The sequence below is a fragment of the Falco naumanni genome, chromosome 11, assembly GCF_017639655.2.
Source record: "Falco naumanni isolate bFalNau1 chromosome 11, bFalNau1.pat, whole genome shotgun sequence".
NCBI lineage: Eukaryota > Metazoa > Chordata > Aves > Falconiformes > Falconidae > Falco > Falco naumanni.
The window spans coordinates 31,010,770-31,029,572 of record NC_054064.1 but is presented as its reverse complement, the minus strand read 5'-3'; the positions used below and the strand labels follow the sequence as shown (position 1 = coordinate 31,029,572).

General features: G+C 42.5%; 1 protein-coding gene across 12 annotated transcripts in view; it reads right to left on the bottom strand.

The window, feature by feature from the left end:
- FGGY (FGGY carbohydrate kinase domain containing) overlaps positions 1-18,803 on the bottom strand; it is a 325,709-nt gene that overhangs the window by 129,029 nt on the left and 177,877 nt on the right. For 5 of the 12 annotated variants that reach the window (XM_040609878.1, XM_040609879.1, XM_040609877.1 and 2 more), the window contains 3 exons: positions 4,601-4,813; positions 2,556-2,667; positions 590-741 (listed from right to left, as the gene is read on the bottom strand). In XM_040609878.1, the coding sequence (XP_040465812.1) occupies positions 590-741; positions 2,556-2,667; positions 4,601-4,801 (465 nt within the window). In that variant the 5' untranslated portion in view covers positions 4,802-4,813. Of the gene's footprint in view, positions 1-589; positions 742-2,555; positions 2,668-4,600; positions 4,817-4,923; positions 4,948-7,011; positions 7,154-9,740; positions 9,869-16,933; positions 17,048-18,803 lie in introns of those variants that run through there. The other 7 variants (XR_005830063.1, XM_040609873.1, XM_040609882.1 and 4 more) reach the window with 7 other exon arrangements.

Genomic DNA, 18,803 nt, shown 5'->3' with positions numbered 1-18,803 from the left:
CCTCTACAGGTGGTCTATTTCCTACAGGTGGGACAGAACTAAATTGAAGCTCTAACTGAACAGTTTCTCTACCTGCAGCCAAAGACATCACACAACCCCTCACTGTTGGATACAATGCCTCGCAGGCAGTACCTCTGGCCAGGACAGCCCATGGTGAGATGGTGCCTTTTTCAAATTGCCCCAGAAGTAGCACCTACACCTCTGTAAGCATCCCCAGCTACAGTAGTTGGAGCAGGAAACACTCCTCCATAACTAAATCCTAGGATGCTTTGTAGACCTATTCGCTACCTGCAGCTAAATCTCTGTGTGTGTGTGTGTATATATGCACACACACAAAACCTTAAAATCAGGTAAGAAAGGCATATTAAATGTTTCTATCAGGAAACACTAGATTTCAATAAAATCAAAGATATTTCTAAACAACTGAGAGGAAAAAAAGAACCTCAAAACATTTTAATTACAGCTTAAGGCTGGCCTTACTTTGCACACCTTTGAGCTGAAGACTTTTGTTTTAGAAATTTTGTTTGCAGAAATTAACAAAGGGCATTACTCACTAGTAAAAACACGCCACAGTCTTAGGTGTACTCACTTCCTTTATCCACAGCAATTTAGGTGGCTGCATTTCCACAGACATCACCCCCCCTACATAGCTCAAAACCCTGTGATGCGTTGCATTGATGCACTCAACTTGACTGACTGCACGATGGTCCATCCACATAATAACATTCCTATAGTTTTGTCCTTGGGAAAGAAGAAGAAAAGAAAAGAAAAAAAGATGTTATTTTAGGTCTGGTTTAACCCCACCTCAGTACTGTAAATTACTAGACTCTAAGCCACTTCACACTTTCAATTCTACATAGAAAACTTAAATTCTATTTGTGTTAATAATTCACAGTAGATATCTAAAGACAAAATTCTAGCCCTCTGAACCAACTTTAAGACATGCTGAGCCTTGAGAATGCTGACTGAAACCAATCAGGCCTGTGAGCATCCAAGAACTTTGAAATGATATGCTCTTACAGACTGTACTTCATGCAAAGAACCCAAACTTCTCGACAAAGTACCACATATTTAGTTAAAAATAAAAAGAAGCATTTTGGTGACTATGAACTAAAAACGTGTCAAAATATGAGCAGTTACGTTATAAACTGAAATTAACTCAGCTGTCAGCTAGTTAAGACAGCTACAGGGATTCTTCTTCCTGTTCTGTTCTGAGAAGAACTACCCTAACTCCTTTCAGAAATTCAGAAATACAGTTTCAGGGGGTAACTTGCCGAAATGCTTTTATTCTGGATGTGGAAGGAGAGAGCATTTGGCAAGTCTGCGTAACACTTGAAAACAAGAAGCAAAGAATGTTTTATCAAAATTAACCCACAGAGGACCTGCTAGACAGGTAGAACAGAAATCCAGATGATACTTCCGATTCCTCTCTTGCTGAACTTCACGACACAGCCACTCATGCATAATCTTGAAAATATACTCCGAGACAAGGCAGAAGTATGAGGCACACCAGTATTTCTAACATCAGTTGAAATACAACTTAGAACTGTGAGACTGCCTGAAACCACACCATCGCACACCCCTACGAGTGTTACAGTATTCAGCGCATCCTTGTCTTTTTATTTAATAACATCACTGCATAAATTCAAAAGTTCTTGGGGATATCAGAGAATAAAAAATGAGAACTGAATTTGACTCAATAGACCAAAATAGCCCCAGACATCATTAGGCACTGAACTGACTGTAAAAGACTCTCAAACTGAAAAATAAATAATCTCATCTAAATTTAGTGAAGGACATTTTGGGGGCAAAGCTGGTTTTCTGAGAAGGATAGGAGAAGATGACAAATACGTCTGAGAATAGAAAGGGAACTTACACAGAATTGTGATTATCGCTCTGTAACTACTGATTTAGCACACACCTAATCTTACATGGGATTCACTGGAAACAAAAAAGCGCATCACAGACTTTTTGAGTCTTCTGAATCATCTACTCAAAAACTAGTAAGAAAAATAAAATGTTTAGAAAAAGATCACAGACTGTTTCTGTTGTTCAGCATAGTCCCAGACAAAGATGGAACATTACTGTGATATAACACACAAGCTGAACCTCTTGCCTGCAGCTTCATGACAGAGCAAGCAGTTAAGACTATAGCAACACTAACATTTTTAGCATTCCTTTAGCCAGTGTGCATGGGCATTTATACGCACTATAAAAGCTGTGATTAGTAAAGTCTGAAGGAGAAGAAAACACACAAGAAAGAAAACATGAGCATAGATTTCTCTAAGAAGCACTCTCTGAGCCAAGATGAATGTATTTGATCTTAGGATGTCAAACATTTGGCGAAACAGCAAGTAATTCTTATCTCAAATTTAACTTTGCAGCAAAACTATAAAAGTAAAAACAGAAAAAAAATCCTCTTGTAATAAAGATTCTCTGTCATCTACACCTCCAAGAGCCAGCCCCATAACTAAGCATTTGGGTAACACTGGAAGTTCACTCACATCAGTGGCACAACGTGCACAGTAACACCAATTTTTGTGCTGGAGCCCTACCTTCACAGTTGACTGCCAAAGGTTGGAATTGTTTATCCACAACAACAAGGGAACATGTAGCATCAAAACCAACCCCTCGAATCTGGCTAGCATCTACTCCACGGACCACTTTCTGCAAATACACAAAACAGACAAGAACACAAATATATCCATATATATGCATGTGAACTAGTCAGCACAGAAAACGAGTTACAAGTTAGAAATGCAAGTTCGAACTCCAGAATTTTGAGATTCAGTGTTCTTTAACACCTCTAATCAAAAAGACATCAAATTACAAAAAATGCTTTGGTTTTCAAAACTGAATTCAAAGGTCCATGGAAAAATCTTTAATAGCTTTTTAATCTTACTAGCCACAGGCTTGGATAAAAGCAGGAAGCACAAAAATACCAGAAAATCAAGGAAGCAGAAAACTAGCAATGTTCATTTTCTCTCTTTTTTAAAAAACTGGAGCTGAGCTGTATGTGAAACATGGACATAGGATTAGGGCCAAGTGTTTACAGTTACTTCACTCAGTTCCCACCTGTAAAAGCAACGACCTTCTAGAACTGCTTTGGTAATAATTGTGCCATAGCTTTTTGTCTTGCAATAGTGAAGGGTCCCAAAAATAAAGTTGGTCAAAACCTGTAGCAGTGATAATGCCTCTGCAATGCATACATTTTCAAAAGCTCTGCTACCAATTTTGGATAGCATACTTTTTGGAAGATTTTCAAAAACAAAAAAAAAAAAAAAAAAAAAAAAAAAAAAAAATCACTGCCCCAAAAGGTCTGAACTCCATGGCTTCCAGCAGCACTGGAAAAAACCCCCACAACACCCACATGGATTAAGTGCCAAGTGAGGATGCAAGACACCTAAAATGTAGTGCAGTAATAAAATGCCACTTCTCAGCAACAATAAAAATATCATTATTTTAATTAGTACTACAACGAAATACTTTTACTAGACTTGCTACAGTGCCAGTCTCTTACTGGCTCTGCAAAGCTATAGTTTCAAAGACCATTTTTTATGGCTTACATATAAGAGATTGTATTTAAAGAGGTCCAGAGCAAGAACAAAGCAAATCACAAAGAGAAAAATCACACAAGTAGAATAAAAGACTTGCAGTGATTTATCATCAAACTGTTCTTCCCTATCAGTCCTGTCACTCCTGCTTTTCCTTCCTTCCCCCTCACCTCATCTCCTTCATCTCAGGGAATTTCTGCAGAGCCGAGCTCATTAATGTTTGAAAAGGCTGATCAATAACAAGAGAATGGGTGAACTGTCCATCTGCAAATTACCAAGCATATCATTAATATTTAAAAAGCCAACCTCAGAACACAGAGCAGGCTGGGGCTTTATTAAGAGAGATGAAATGGCCTACATGTGTGCTGCCAAGCAAGGTCACTAATTTGCTTTTACCACCAGCATGTATGGGCAGATCGTTGCATCAGAACATACAAATTCTCTCTTATGGTGAGGTTTACTTCATTCTGGATTTATGCTTGATACTATCCACAAACATTTATTTTTTTTTTAATCTTATAATACTGGATCCTCTTATAATAAAGATCACAGGTGACAGTTGTTAGGCACCATCCATAAACCAGATTACGATTTCTCTAGTAAAAATGTTCCTTTGACTCCAGTGCAGCACAATGCAAATCTTTAAATACATGCAGTACCAGGTTTTGAGCAACCCTGACTCCTCAAAGAACTGTCTCGTGGCTAGAATATACACCAGCGAAACAAACCCCACAGATGTGAATCCTGAAGGCAATGGCTAAGTCATCCCCCTGAACTAACAGCACAAAGGAATTTATTTTCAGTTGTAGCACAAGCTTCTATCGCTCTGGCCTTCAGCTCCTCACCTATCTAGTAGATGCCATGAGGCTACATCAGCTGTATCCTCAAGGCGCCTTTAATGCACAAGGACGGTTACAAATTATACAGTAATACAGCATGCACAGAACTGAATGGTAAAGGCCAGTGACTGGAAGACCTTAAAACTTTCAAAACTCGAAGAGCTACCTGCAACACACATCTCCTTCATTTTGTTTTTCTTCACGTACCTTTGTGACTGAGCAACAAGCAGCCCAGATGTCTGCAGAGGATTGCTCATAGTGGTCTGGTTGGGGCTCCCAAATTTGGATTGGCTGATCTGCATGTGCCACTACTGTCCCAAACCTGTCTACCAAAGCCGCACGAACACTTGCTGACCCGACATCAATTCCAACATAGTATTTTACCAGACTTTGCTTCTTACTGTTCATTTTTAATAAAACCTGTTGGGGAAAAATAAAAAAAGGGGTTAAGAACAGATAAAATGACTGATGATGGAAAACTGCGCTGAACAGGACAGGAGTGATGCTGTACAGGCACTTTGCTTACTAACTCTTTTTTGCAGCAACTCTTCGCTTGGTATTTTTTAATTAATTTGAGTTTTCAAATCTTGCACTAGTTGAACCATTTTTCTTCAAATGTTTGCTTTTAAGTCACATGGCACAGAAGCACCTGAAAAGCAAGTTGCAAATTTGCCCGTAAGAATATGCATGCTATGATAAAGTCCACGCACTCACACAGTCGAGGAAATGAGCAGCAGTCATGCAGTACCACGTCTACGTAAAGAGAAAAAGAGGGAAGGAGACAGGAAGGGAAGGAAAGGGTACAGTTCCAAACTCAGCAGCAATGAGGGGCTAGTGCTTTACACAGAAGGGAAATTTCAACCCAGACACTCCTGGGTTTTTCTGAATTCTGGCAGATGGGGAAGCTGCTGATGCCTGGTAAGTTGAATTCACCTCTGGACAAGACAGCAAGAACCACCACAGATAATGTCATTGCCTCAAGGCAAACAAATTATACTCCTGAAGCAGTGAAAGGGGTGGTGTGCCTGGCTCCACTGAACCCTGACCTGAAGAGGAACCAGCAGCCAAGAGCTGCTGCCTCCCTTAGAGCCAACCAGCTAATGATGGGAATATTACTGCTGAGTGAGACAGTGAGCCAGGCTGAATTTCTGCAGAATCTGAAGACAGTTTCCCCTCCCCAAAAAAGTGTTGTGATGCTGATACTTAAAATAACTAAATGACAATCTGGTACATACTATCCAATTTGGAGCCCTTCAAAAAAAACCAACAACCAAACCATCAAACACCTGAGAAACAAACTGATTACATTTTTAAGAGCTATCCATCATCAATCCACACAATTTTAAAGACTCAGAAAATAATAAGCTGAAAATGTGTTGAGTTATGAGAGCATCCCAGGAAATCTCTGCCCATTATCTGACAACCTACAAGAACAAAGTGAAGTTAATTGATTTAATTATTCACAATGTGTTGCTTATTTCACCATATTATGTTTAACTATTTGACATTTAATACAGTGACAAATGCACTGTACTTAATTTCTCACAGTTTGTTCTTAATTAATAGTTAACATTTACATTTTAATCAAGCTGGGAGAGTACTAAGAGCTGATACAGAGTATCATGAAATGTCAGACAAGTATCAAGTTCAGTGCTTGTATGAACCCACTAAGCCTCGGGAACACATGAAAACAGCTGATACGTAGCTTCTGAATTCCAGAAAATGAACAGATCAATTATAATGTCATGAATACGCAGTATTTACAGAGCACCAAAATGGCTCCACTTAAAACCAGCCCATCTCCCCCAAAGAAGTGACCTGGATTACTTCTGTATATGGAGGATGAGTTGGTTAGAGGGAAGGGCACAGGCAAAGGGGAAAAGATTCGGAAAGCACCGCTTAGTAGAACAATAAAATTATTCGCATTTCAAACCAATTCTTTTTTTTTTTTTTTTTTTTTTTTAAATAACCTGAGTTTGGTGGCAAAGGGTAGCAAAAGCCTGATAGAAAAAGCAGTGGAACAGAAAATGGTGAAAGTCCTCTTTCTACCTTCAGACAATAATAGCTGATCATATAGTAATGGAAATGATACTCAACTTTGGAAGCAATGGTTTTTAATTGTTTTATTTCTACATGACAGAAAACCAAGACCTCTTGCTGCCCCACCCCCAGAAACATCCAGAGTACAGGTCAAGATCTATCCTTGGGTGTCAGTTTGAACATAGTGGTGGCACAATGTCAGTAGCTGCTGACATCTATGGTTGCCTTGTAACCACTGCTCTTGATGGGCAGCTGGTCAAATAAAGAAGAAAAAGGGAGTCCCTTATCTCAGAAAAGCCCAAGCACCATTCTAGATAATAATTAAGCAGCGTAACACCTGAATTAGGACAAAGTTTCATTTGCACTTAAAACAGCATAAACCAACAAGAAACCTACCCAGCTTCCCCTCATCCTACTCCGTAAATGGTTCATGGAAATGTGGTTAGTCTGTGGAGATCTGTTATCACAACCTGTCCCATACGATCATTTTGTACAGCCTGAACCTGTCATTTCATGCTTAGACTATGGCTGCGGGGGGGCAGGGACCATTTCTTCATTCTTCACTTTGACAGCCTTACCATGAGGGAGTTCTGTCCATCACTGGAGCTCCTAAGCCACCTGGTACAAACCAAAGCAGCCATCACACCACATTCTGCATGCACCACGGTGGGGTCACTACACGAAGCTGTACAGATCATTGGCTTCTAACAATATCAGAAACTAGAAAAAAATCAGCGTTACAGAGCATATTGCAGTACTGATGGAACTACCAACTACTCTCTCTCAGCATACTGATTCTGCCCAGTAGATTAGGTGCAATCCACACTAATCTTGTTAAGCAAGGTCATCCGTTCAAGCGATGAGCAATCAGCTAAAAATAATGGTGTGCCATGAGTCTAACACCTAGGAATATTGGCAAGAAAGCTCGCTTTATTTTCTTGGCCCTGGCTCTATGACCTGGTCAGACTAACAAAAGCTAATGCCTCTGTCACAGACAGGACAGTTCTCCTGATATCAGTGATTAATACTGCATCTGTCAGCTGGGGATACTTACAGCACTCTCCACATTCCTCTTAGCCCTTGGCTGTAAAAGCAGTTTTAAGACATTCTTTGCAACAGATGATGTTCACTTTTTAATTTTGCACTCCATCTCCTCAAAGTTTAAAAGGCTGGCTGCAGATGCTGCTAGCTACTTGCATGAAATTTTACTATAAAGAAATTGCATAAGACTGTTCCTGATACTATCTCACGAATTTCCCTCTTTTTCCCTATTTCGGCACCGCCTTTAGCTGCTGACTCATAAAAAGATGAGAATAAACCACAAGCTGCAAAGCAGAATTTTTTTTTTTTTACATAGGCAAATCTTTCTTACTTGCTTTTCACCAAATACAAATAGCAAAAGGAGTATTTTACATCCTGCCTCTTTCTGTCTCACACACACGCGTGCGCACAATATTATTCTAAATTTTTATTTCTCTTCTTGTTATGGCAGCCTTGATTTTAGCTCATTAACGTGTTTTTGCTACTTAGAGAACAAGCTTAACAGATGTTAGAGAATGAAGCTCATAGTACCTCCTACTCAGCACTTAAAATTATGGCTTTGCATTGGATTCTTCCCACAAACATTTGAAACCTGGAACCCAGTCAGCCCATGTAATGTTTACTTTCCTTTTTTCCTTACTAAGCAATGAGGATGTGCATGTGTGAGTGACTGCGCAGGAAGCAGTTTGTTTACGTGCTCAAGCTGTACATATCAGCTTATGCATATCCACTATTTTATTTCTGTAAATCAGTGGACATCAGAAAGAGTTAAATGACAGAGTCCAAAACCAAGAACAACAAACCAATTTTAGCTGGTCTTTCTCAGAATAAAGGTCAACTAGATTTATAAAGCAAAATTTCAATATCTTATGAAAAAAGGCTAAAAGTAAATATTAATCCTTTTTTCAAGCACAGCAAGCACTAAGTTACCCAGCCTGTTCAAAGTATAGCATCTCTCCGATTGGATCGGATCTGCTTGCAAAAACATAATTTTATGCCAAGAGATTTTCTGGAATACCAGTCTCTTGGTATGCCACCTATTTGTCAACTGGATCCAGAAAAAGCACTATCATCTCTAGGTCATAAGTGTCACTAGTTAGGGACTCTGCCTAAAGGTATTTCTTGAGAACCTAAGAACACAGCAGTGAGGTTGGTGGATAATATTTACCCAAAGTACTTTAATAAGAATTAAAAAAGGAATGTTGTCATTCAGTTTTGTTTACAGAAGATTCCTTTGGTACAAGAAGAAGCTCTAAATCAGAAAGGAAGAAACTCTTTAATGGAGTTCAAAGGTAGAACAAGGTCCCTTGCTTTGGAATCTGGACGCCAACCTTCATTGCCATATGCAAAGAAAACTTTCTTGTGCAAAGAAAACCCTGTTTTGGATTTTGTAGCCAAAAATACAAATTGGATTCTTAGCATACAACTTCTGCAGTCAATAAAATCATGAGGAAAACAGCAAACCAGAAAAACAATTGAAATAAAAAGGTCCAGTCAGATGGATAAATACCTTGAACACAGTACTCCCAACAAGACACCAAAATATCTGTTGTATGGGTGATGCAAGTTTATGGCCTTCCCAAGCAGCAGAAAGCAGCGGTGATGGTATCACTGACCTTCTACACCCCTGAAGTATCTAAATCAGGAAGCCCAGCTTCCTGCAGCCAAGAAAAAAAGCCTCCAAAACTTCAATAGAGCTTTGCCTGTCCAGAATTAGGGCCTCATATTAACAATTTATTGTTTGGATTTGCAAACAGAAGGAGACAGAGCAAGAGAGAGAAAAAAAAAATTAAAGACATGTCCAGCTTGACCGTGTTAGCCCATGACTATAATTGCTAAGACAAGGACAAGAAGCCAAAATTCCCTCCAAGCGCTAAAACAGCAATGGCCTCTTTCTTTGCAAATCACAGCAGGGATAGAATGGCTTTTCAAACAACCATTTATGATCAAAGGACTACAGCATATGATAAATATTTATATGGCTCATTAAATAATAGTCTGTATAAATATTATTCAAAATGTGTGTGCTGGAAACCACAGACTTCCCAGTTTATCCTTAAACAAATGTGCTAGTTTCCCCACATAGGCAATGAAAAAAAGGGAGGGGTGAAACTGTCATTTGCAAAAATATTTCTTTTTAAAAAAAAATCTATAACATTGTTTAATTTGAAAGGAATGACTAAGTAACCAGATGACTCATTACAACTAACTACTAAACTCAGTCTCTCCTACAGTACTTCATGGTTATCAAATTGCCAGGACGTACCTTTGTTAAACTTAACAGTACAGGAAGGCTGCACACTCCCATGCACACAGGCCGCAGCTCAGCAGAAGAATTTATCAGCAGCAAGTATAGATTTTGTGGTACCGTCTGCTTAAAAACCAGGAATTATGAAGGACTGGCACATCTGTTGTAAACTTTGATCTTTGGAATGCTGCAGGCTGCCCAGACCCAACAATCATGGATAAACAGTATGTTTTTAGTAGTGCAGCTGTACTTTTCTACGGATTACCAAGAAAAAGATTAACAGGCTCAAATTAGGCTTCATAATCCTAGTGTGAAAAGGTCTAAATGTGTTAAATAAAAGCTGCTTTTCACTTGTAGAAAGGAGATAAAACAAAAGAAGCACTTTTGACGTTATATTGGCAATTCTAGCACTTTGCTGGCTTTCTAGGGTTTCAGTAAACTAACAAAAGTGGTGGTAGTAGAGTGGCAATCTCTTCTTGAGGACAGTGAACATCCCTTCCTCTTCCAGGTTTTTTAATTCCTGTTTGGATGTGAAAAGACAAAGGTGGCACATGTCTGTGTGGGACAGTGGGAGCAGATGGGGAATTCTAACACTGTGTTGAAGGGCGGGACTAATATAGAATAATACCCCTAAATGCCCAAGGGACTATGCTATAACTATCAACAAGCATTTACTTCTCAGCTACCCAAGAGCAAACAAAACAAAAACAAGGAACAAAAGCACACCTCCTCTCCCCTTTTCCCTTCCCAAAACAGAAACACGTACATGCAGGAGATCTGTGTCTTAGGAATGTGAGGGCTGTATTAACAATAACAAAACTGGAATAAAAAAAAAAAAAAACCAAGCTGGAGAAAGCATGCTTCTTCACTCAAAACAAAACACTTCTGGATTATTTCATGCATTCTCTGGTAAAGCCGGTGGAGCCTTCTCACATCTTATAATAAGGAAAACCGTCTTCAAATAGTGAGAGACCTTATTTTAGTAGTAGAATCAGACCCCAACTCCCAATCCCGTAATACCTAGATTGTCCCACCAAAACCTTCCTAATTGGCCCCTCAACATCGTAACATGGTCTCAACAAATTCCACCACAGGACTGAAAATATTCTACTACTTTCTAGTATCTCTTTTTCTCTCTATAAATAATTCACTACGTACTAATCTTCTGTAATGTCTCTCCATATCGTTTTTTTCCCCTCTCTCAGTGTCCAAGACAAAGCTATTACTTCATTGCTGCCTTCTGCCCTTTACTTCTATCTTCTGTATTTTAAATACTTTCAGACCAAACTACTTCCACCTGCTCTGATACAAAGCAAGATATATCCCAGTTTATCCTGGTGTAACTAATTAGCAGAGATGAAAATGACTAGACAGTATTCTAAGAAATGAGATCCAAAATTTATTTATTTCCAGCTTCTCCTGCCTACATAGGTATCTCACTCATGAACAGCAGAAAGATGTCAGCATGACCGTTGTCAACAAATATCAAGCTCTTAATTGTACAACAGTTGTTTTTCTCTATAATCTGCTCTAAAAGAGATTTGTACTAAAACAGAAGAATGACGCTCTCCTTCCATTTCCTCTCTTGATCTCATACTGGGTGATACAATCCATAGTCCCATTGGCATGAGCATATGGCATGAGCATAAGAGCAACAGCATTCTGGACCCTAATTAAAGAGAAGAGCGTGGCTGTATTGGGTCATAAGAAAGGTCCGGTTAGTACAGTATCATGCCACAAACAGCAGAAGCCACCAGAAAAGCGTATGCCTGCCTGCCCTTTTCATCCAGTGATACTTCCCCAGGACACCTTCTTCCTCCTGCTATCTATAGTAGAGACACTTCCTGAGCCAGAAATTTTATCTTTAGAATTAGCAGACTTGGATAGCTTTTTCCTCTCCAAATTTGTTGGTGCCCTTCTTGAATCCAGGGAAGCTTCTGTAACTGCAAACTTCTGTGGTAATAAGTTACAAAGTTCTGTGTAAACAATGTAAGAAAAAGCCCTTTCATTTGTTCTGAGCATGCCACCTGCTAGTTTTGTTTGATGTGCTCAAGTTCCTGAGCTACAGACATTAAGCAACTGCTCCATATTTACCTTCTCTGTGCAGTCATGATTACATGGCATTCTGAATCACCCCCAGAAGGCTCACTGCAGCTATCTACAGACCCTGGGTGATGAGCTGAGCTCACAATCTTAACATGGTCAGTTAAGTCAAAAAGCATTTTTTCTGCTCTCCAACCGTCTAGGGATGTGTCAATAATAAGTACCATAATACAATGCAGTAGCAAGTACTACTAAGCAGCAAGTACCAATCTCAAGACCACTCTGGGCAAGTAGAAATATTGCTCAGAGATGCCTACAGTAGAAAAATAACATGTTGTTATCAACTGAGAGGTGCTGCTTTGGAGCAGAGAGGTAGCTATGAAAGGCCAGGGAATTCCAACTCCAGGTACTTCCCAAAACAGTGGCTCAAAGTCTGTCTAAACAGAAGAACCCAGGAACTCCTCCCAACTATGAGCATGGAGAAGACTTAAGGCTACTGCTCACCCTGGTTTTCTTTGGAAGGAAGATCAAGGTACCCATGTGGTTATTGCATGCCCTGATAGGCTCTGCACTGCAACAGGCACAAGGCTAACGCCACAGCACACCTTGCAGAGCAGCCAGGCTGCCTGGTCAGAGACAGCCTGGGAGGCCAGCGGCAGAGCAGCTCCCTCACTCTGAATATCAACGTCACAGTGGTAAACTGGGCTGCCCCGTTTGTCCCCCAGCCTGTAACTATGCTGCACAAAAGAAACAAGTTCAGCTCGCTCTCTGCTCCGTTGCTTGTTCAACACCAGGAACAGCAGGAAACAGCTGCAGAGGAGCTCTCAGGCAAAGGAAGGCTGAGCAAAGAGCCACCAGAACACACAAAATGAGAAGACTGTTTCCTCATGCTACTGAGGAAACCCAACAGCTCCAATTCCATCCAAGGCTCTCTTGGCCCTGCCTGGACTGGACCATCACTTCAAAAGCAGGGTCTGATTCTGCATCCATTAAAGTCAGTGGCAAAACTCCCAGCCATATTAGTAGTTCAGGATTAAACTCTTTGACACTTGTGAACATCACAGGTGCACTCACACGGCTGCAGCATTTTGAACGCTTGCCATAACCTACAATTTGTCAAGCAGAGGGAATGTTGACCAGTTTATGCCAAGACACAATCCTCACACAGGAAAACCGAAGGAATTAAAAGAGGGTATATATCAGCACCCTTTCTTCTCCACACCCTGAAAACAGCAACCGATACAATTCGTGCACACCAACCTATTTAGTTCCATTCCCTCCTCTGACACCGCAGCTGCATGCATCCCTAAAGGCTGTACTAATGATCTGGCAGACAGACATGTCCCAAATGACACTGCAGAATGCTTAAGCTCTGAAAGAAGACACTATCTTGTTTACATTGACTGTGAGGGGGGGAAAAATGCCATCTGATTATTACATAAATTCTAGCTGTAATAGCTTCATGACTAGTTGAAAGGAGGGTAACAGGCTCCAAAATGACTGATGGATCCAAGTGGTTGGATCCATCAGCTTATTAACCTAATGCTACAGAAGGTCTTTCTTATGCCTGCATCTCTTATCACTTTGACATACCCCACGCTGGACAGAAAAAACAATCTCCATTCGTTGCTTGTAAAACAGAGGCAGATTCCTGTACTGTGACTTTTGTATTTTTTCATTGTCTTCTATGCTATAATGGAAATGGAGGAACAAATTTTAAAAACCCAAACCACAAAACACACACATCGAAAAAAAGCAGCATACAGTAAACAAATCCCTGGCACAATACTGTTAATTTACAAAATATCTGTTTAAACTATAAAATATAACTTGAAGTAGAATGCAATTCAAAAGGCACAATTACAGTTCATGTAACCATATACACACTAACTTTAAACCGCATTCCGGGAGCAAAGCAGCCTCAGCACCATGAGCTTCAGTGCAGGGTACACATGCTTACCTGGAATCCTGGGTATTTAAAGCCATTGTGCTACTGTGGGTACCAAATTAGCCAACTTAGGTTAACGTCGATATTCCAATCACATCTCTAGATTCCAGTGCTGCATCAAGATTGGATTTGGCACTAGCTGTGTGATTATGTATCAGCAAATCAGTATAAAAATAATTTGTTCTGAGTTCACAGTTTTATAAAATGACAAAACATCAAAATTAGCATTTTGGCTGAAATCCACTGCATTTCCCATCAAGACTTACACTTTTAAGCAACATCTGAACCAACTGTCTATAATTACTCCTGGCAGATACTGGAACACTTAGGCCAGCAGTAGATGCAACAGTGAAATCAATTTTTAAAGACATGCTGTAAACCACTTTTTTCAAGATGCTCAGCCCAGAAGCAAACGTGTCTATAAGCCAAATCCACAGTTTACTACACAGTATTTGTTCACTCTTGCATAGTAAGAGCATGAGAAGAATGACAGCCCTAAATAATCTGTAATTTTAAAATTAAACATTTATTTGGGCTGCAATTCCAAAAAAACTAGCCCTGAAGTTCCTGTCACAACTGCTTAAGAGGAACTGAGCTTGGACTTTTGCTTAAATTAAAAGAAACACAAAACCTGCACAGAAATCAGATCTCTATAGACCATACAAGCGTGACATGTCTACACCCCCTTGGTTTTTGCGGTGAAAGAAGCAGCCCATCTATTCATCTGAACCCAGTGAGTTCTCTTCCTTCTGCCTAGATACACAGCTGAGGGGGTTTGTTTGTTTTGTTTTTATCAATACAAAATCTGCCTTCTTAATGATCTTATAAGTCTCTTAATTTCAAACTCCCACAAAGACAAGCCTGAAAGGGTACGAGGCCAACACCTCTCTGTAAGTTCCCTTAAACGACATTCTCAAAACATTTCAAAAGTCAAGAGCTTGTAAGCTTGCTTGCCTCAAACAGCTGAAGGTCACAAATTCAGTTCAAAATTTATGAACAGTCTGAGTACTTTCCCTTTCACACATGGAAATGCAGAGGGGAAACCAAAGGCAGCTCAAGACACCAGCCAGAAGGTATCAACAAAAGACAAAAAAAAACCCAAACAAAGCTGATCAGCGATTTCCCTTTGAAAATGACACTCAGAAACATTTCTAGCCAGGCCATGCCACTACTGTCGATTTTGCACATCAAGTTCTTTGATATTCCAGTGGCAGGTATCAGGGAAAAATTTCAACATGACCTTAGAAAAGCCCAAGACACAAAACAGGAACATACAGGAGAGCTAATCTGATCCTCTCCTGTAAATCTGCTAGTTCTCAGGAAACAGATCAACCTCTAACAGAATCAAAAGAAACCTTAAAGGAAGAATGCCTCATGGAAAAAGAGAAGATAGACTCATTAAGGAAGTACAAGCAACAAAATGGCTAAGAGCCCTTATTTGAGAAGAGGAAGACTTTTTTTAAGAGAACCAACATTTTAAAATGCTAATTTAGCTGAGGACTGTTAGAAACACAGGTCAGAGTAACAGAAGTGGCTAAGAATACTTCTCAGCACAGTACTAGTTTATTTAGTCTCTCCTGACACTATGTATTTATTTCTGGTCTGATTCTAACAGCTGGGAACAGCTGTCCCTGTAAGAACCCAATTCCCCGTCTTCCTCTTTCATCCGCCTATCCAAGGCACCCTTCTCAGGACAAAAAAAAAAAAAATCAAACAGCTTTTTTTTTTTTTGCCTTTTTTTTTTTTTTACCATATGCCAGCACATATTCCTGAAGGAAAGGAGCCATTAACATTTAAAGGCACTTTAAAATTTCAGTATGTTTTTGTACTATATTTAAGTACAGTTAGAAAAAAAATTAATTTCAATAAATTAAGCAAATGGTCTTTGAGGATGAGGGACTAGGTGAGGATGAAAAACGAGGAGACCACCTTCATAGTAATGTTTCTGTTTATTCCTTTCTAAGATCCTCAGAGATGAGAGCGCCCTCTCTTCTCCTTCCCTGAAATTTAAGTGTCCTCCAGAGAAGAAGCGCTGATGCTAAATTTGTTAAACTAACAGGTCCCAGGCACCTCAGCAGAGAAAGAATCTGCAAGGTCATCAGTTCCTAACTGGTGCAGAGCACGTCACTAGCAAAGAACACGGCCATTACGCAGAGGTCTGGAGCAGAGCTCCCACAATTAAACTCCACCAGGTTACTGGGGTGGGCTCCATGCCAGCCCACAAGCTTTATGAGAATGCAGGAGCAACTGCCATGTGAAGGAGACAGCACTGCAAAGGTGTGAGAAAGCAGAGCTGCAAGAGGAGGCAGGAGGCAGCAGTGGAAGCAAGCAGTGAGAAGATACCAGTGCCAGCAATACCTGTGCCAGAGATACAAGACTGGAAATTACCAACTTGCGTAATGGCAAAAAATACATTTAAGGAAATCTCCCAGGGATCCGGTTGATTAGGCAAGCATATGTGATGGAACGTCCCACCTGCCTACGTCAGGTCACCTGAGCACTGCCATTTAAAGTTCAGGGAAAGGTGTAGGGGAATATGGTGACTCCCACGCCATGGCCTGCAGGAAGCACGGGGGGGGGGCGGGGGAAGCGATATGCCCCACCACAGCCCCACGAAAACTCAGGTGCCCCCCAGGCACTGCGCACCCCCGCGCTGCCCGGGGCCTGTCAGCACAAAGGGACCGTGAGGAAAGGCAGAGCCGTTCCCGTTAAATTCAGGTGTGATAGATAGGCTGTGCCGTTGGGAAACATCAGTAAAAGCAAACTTGGAGAAGCCAAGCGGGGAGACTGGAATGTAAACCCTCCAATTCCCCACCAGCTACACAAACCCCAGGCTCTGCGGGGCATTTGGGACAGCTGAGGGGACGCGCGGCCTGCACAGGCCGCAGGGGCCTGGGGGCGCGGCAGGGGGGTGGCGGGGCGCTGCCCGCCGCCGGCGGGGCGTTACACAGGCCACCACGGGCCGGGCTGGACTGGGCTGGGGGTTTTGCTTTAACGGCAACCGACCACCTCGAACGCGCCGGGGCGCCTCCCGCAGCACCGCCTCACGGCCGGGGAAGGCGTTCGCTGCGGCGCGGGACCGGGGCCTCGCAGGGCCGCGCCGCCCCCGGTAACGGCCGCGACGGCCGGCGGCGCGCGGGGCTGAGGGAGGCGCTGCCCTGAGGGGGCGGCCCCGCCGCGGCCACTCGCCACCGGCGCTTGGCGAGCGTCAGTCACTTACTTGTCCCCACTGAAACACTATCTGAGCGGCGCGGGGCGCGGGAAACCGCGCTTATCCTGACAGGGCAGTTTCCCGCCGGGCGGCCGCTGCCGGGAAGCGGAGCGGGCCGCGCTCCCCCCGCGCCTGCGCCGCCGCCCCCCCGGGCGGGAAGGGGGGCGGGAGCGGCCCGGCTCCCCCGCCCGCCTTTGAAGGCTGCGCCGGCCGCTGCCGGCATCTGGTTCGCGTTTGGGGCCCGCGCGTGGGGCTGGCCCCGGGCGCCGAGCGGGACCTGCCGAGTGCCGGCTGCCCGGGAGGGCCGAGCGCGCTGGGCCCTGTCAGGAATTCAACTGATACCAGGGGCTTTGCCTCGGAAAGGGTGTCGTATTTCTCCTTTATTTAAAAGCGAATAAAACAGAAACAAGGAGAGGGGCTGGCGCTTTTTGTTAAAGGGCCTGTCGCTAAATCGTATTTCTCAGCCGCAGCCCCGCTGCCCTGAAGTGCAGGAATACGGGGGGTTGCAGGACCGTTTGGCATTTCAGCGGTGCAAGAAACCATGTCAAATACCGAGGGAAGAATAAATGCAAAGAAACAAGCCAAAGCGTATGTCTGGACTGAGGACATCCTCCCACCTTGACCCATAAATATATAATCACTTCTTAAATAAATAAAACAGGACTGCAAGCCGCGAGTTAGATTTTCTGCGTGTGGTTACCCTGAGAGCTTTACGTGAAAAGTTAGAAGATTCCTGATGGGAGGAATAAGCCCTGAGTTTAGCTCGGGGTTGCTCAAAATGGAGGGAGGACAGGGCCGTAGGGACCCCAGAGGGGTCCCCTGAACAGGCAGGCCAGTGGTGGCGGGGCCGGAGCCCACTCGGCCCCCACGGCCCCTCGGCAGCTGCGGGTGAAAACCCTCACCTTCCCGCCATGTCCAAACCCTTTCGAAGAGGCCCCGGGGAGCTACCAGGGACTTTTTCCCGTTATCCCCCCAGTACTCAAAAGCAGGAAATCTTGTAGCAAAAAGCTCTCTTGCAACATGGTCTGAGTTTTCCCACTCGGGCCCAGGCAGAAATCCTGCAGGAACAACCTTGCTCAGGGAAAGATGAGTGTTGTCTCGTGGTTAGCGCACAGGGTTCGTGGTCAGGAGCTGTGGGTTCTCATTCCAGCTTTGCCACTGAATCATTTTGAGAGCTTTGCTAGTCACTTTGTATTAGAACCAGTTAGTAATTTTCCGTTGGAATGATTTTCTGATGGAAAACACTGCTTCTACAAAACTGAAATCTGGGTGAAAATCGACATTCCATTGGGAATAACTTGCATCTAGGCAGGGTAGGAAAGGACAGCAGACCCAAACTGAAGTATTAGGAGTTTTCTTGCTTCACTCCAAATGTCTTGCTTTGAATAGGTAAAACGTTTTTTAAAAATACCACCCTCCTGACTGCAGTTCCAGGTCAGCGCACTGCATGGTGGGAGTACGTGCTCTCATGCTCTGCTTTGCTCCTCGGGAGGTTTGCACCTCTCCGTAGTGGGATGCAAATTTCTCTCTCCTGAGACATCCCAATCTGAGTCAGACCCGTCCAGGCAGGCAGGCAGGCTGGCCCATGGGAACAAACCCTAGCGTAGTCTACCTCTCTGACCAAGGAAGTGCACCACGGAGAGAAAGTACAGAGTTCAGAGACACAAACAAGCTGTTTCATATTAGTTCCATGACCCAAAACAAAATACTTGGACTGTGGATATACTAAAGTGTTTTGTTCAACTGAAAAGCAGCAAGATGAAGCCCAGAGAAATGGACTCAGTGTGCTTCTACTATCTCTGGCAATCAAATCCTATAAACCCTTCCATCCACATGCTGAGCTCCAGTTTCTTGCTCTTCACCCTCTCAGCTATCTCCC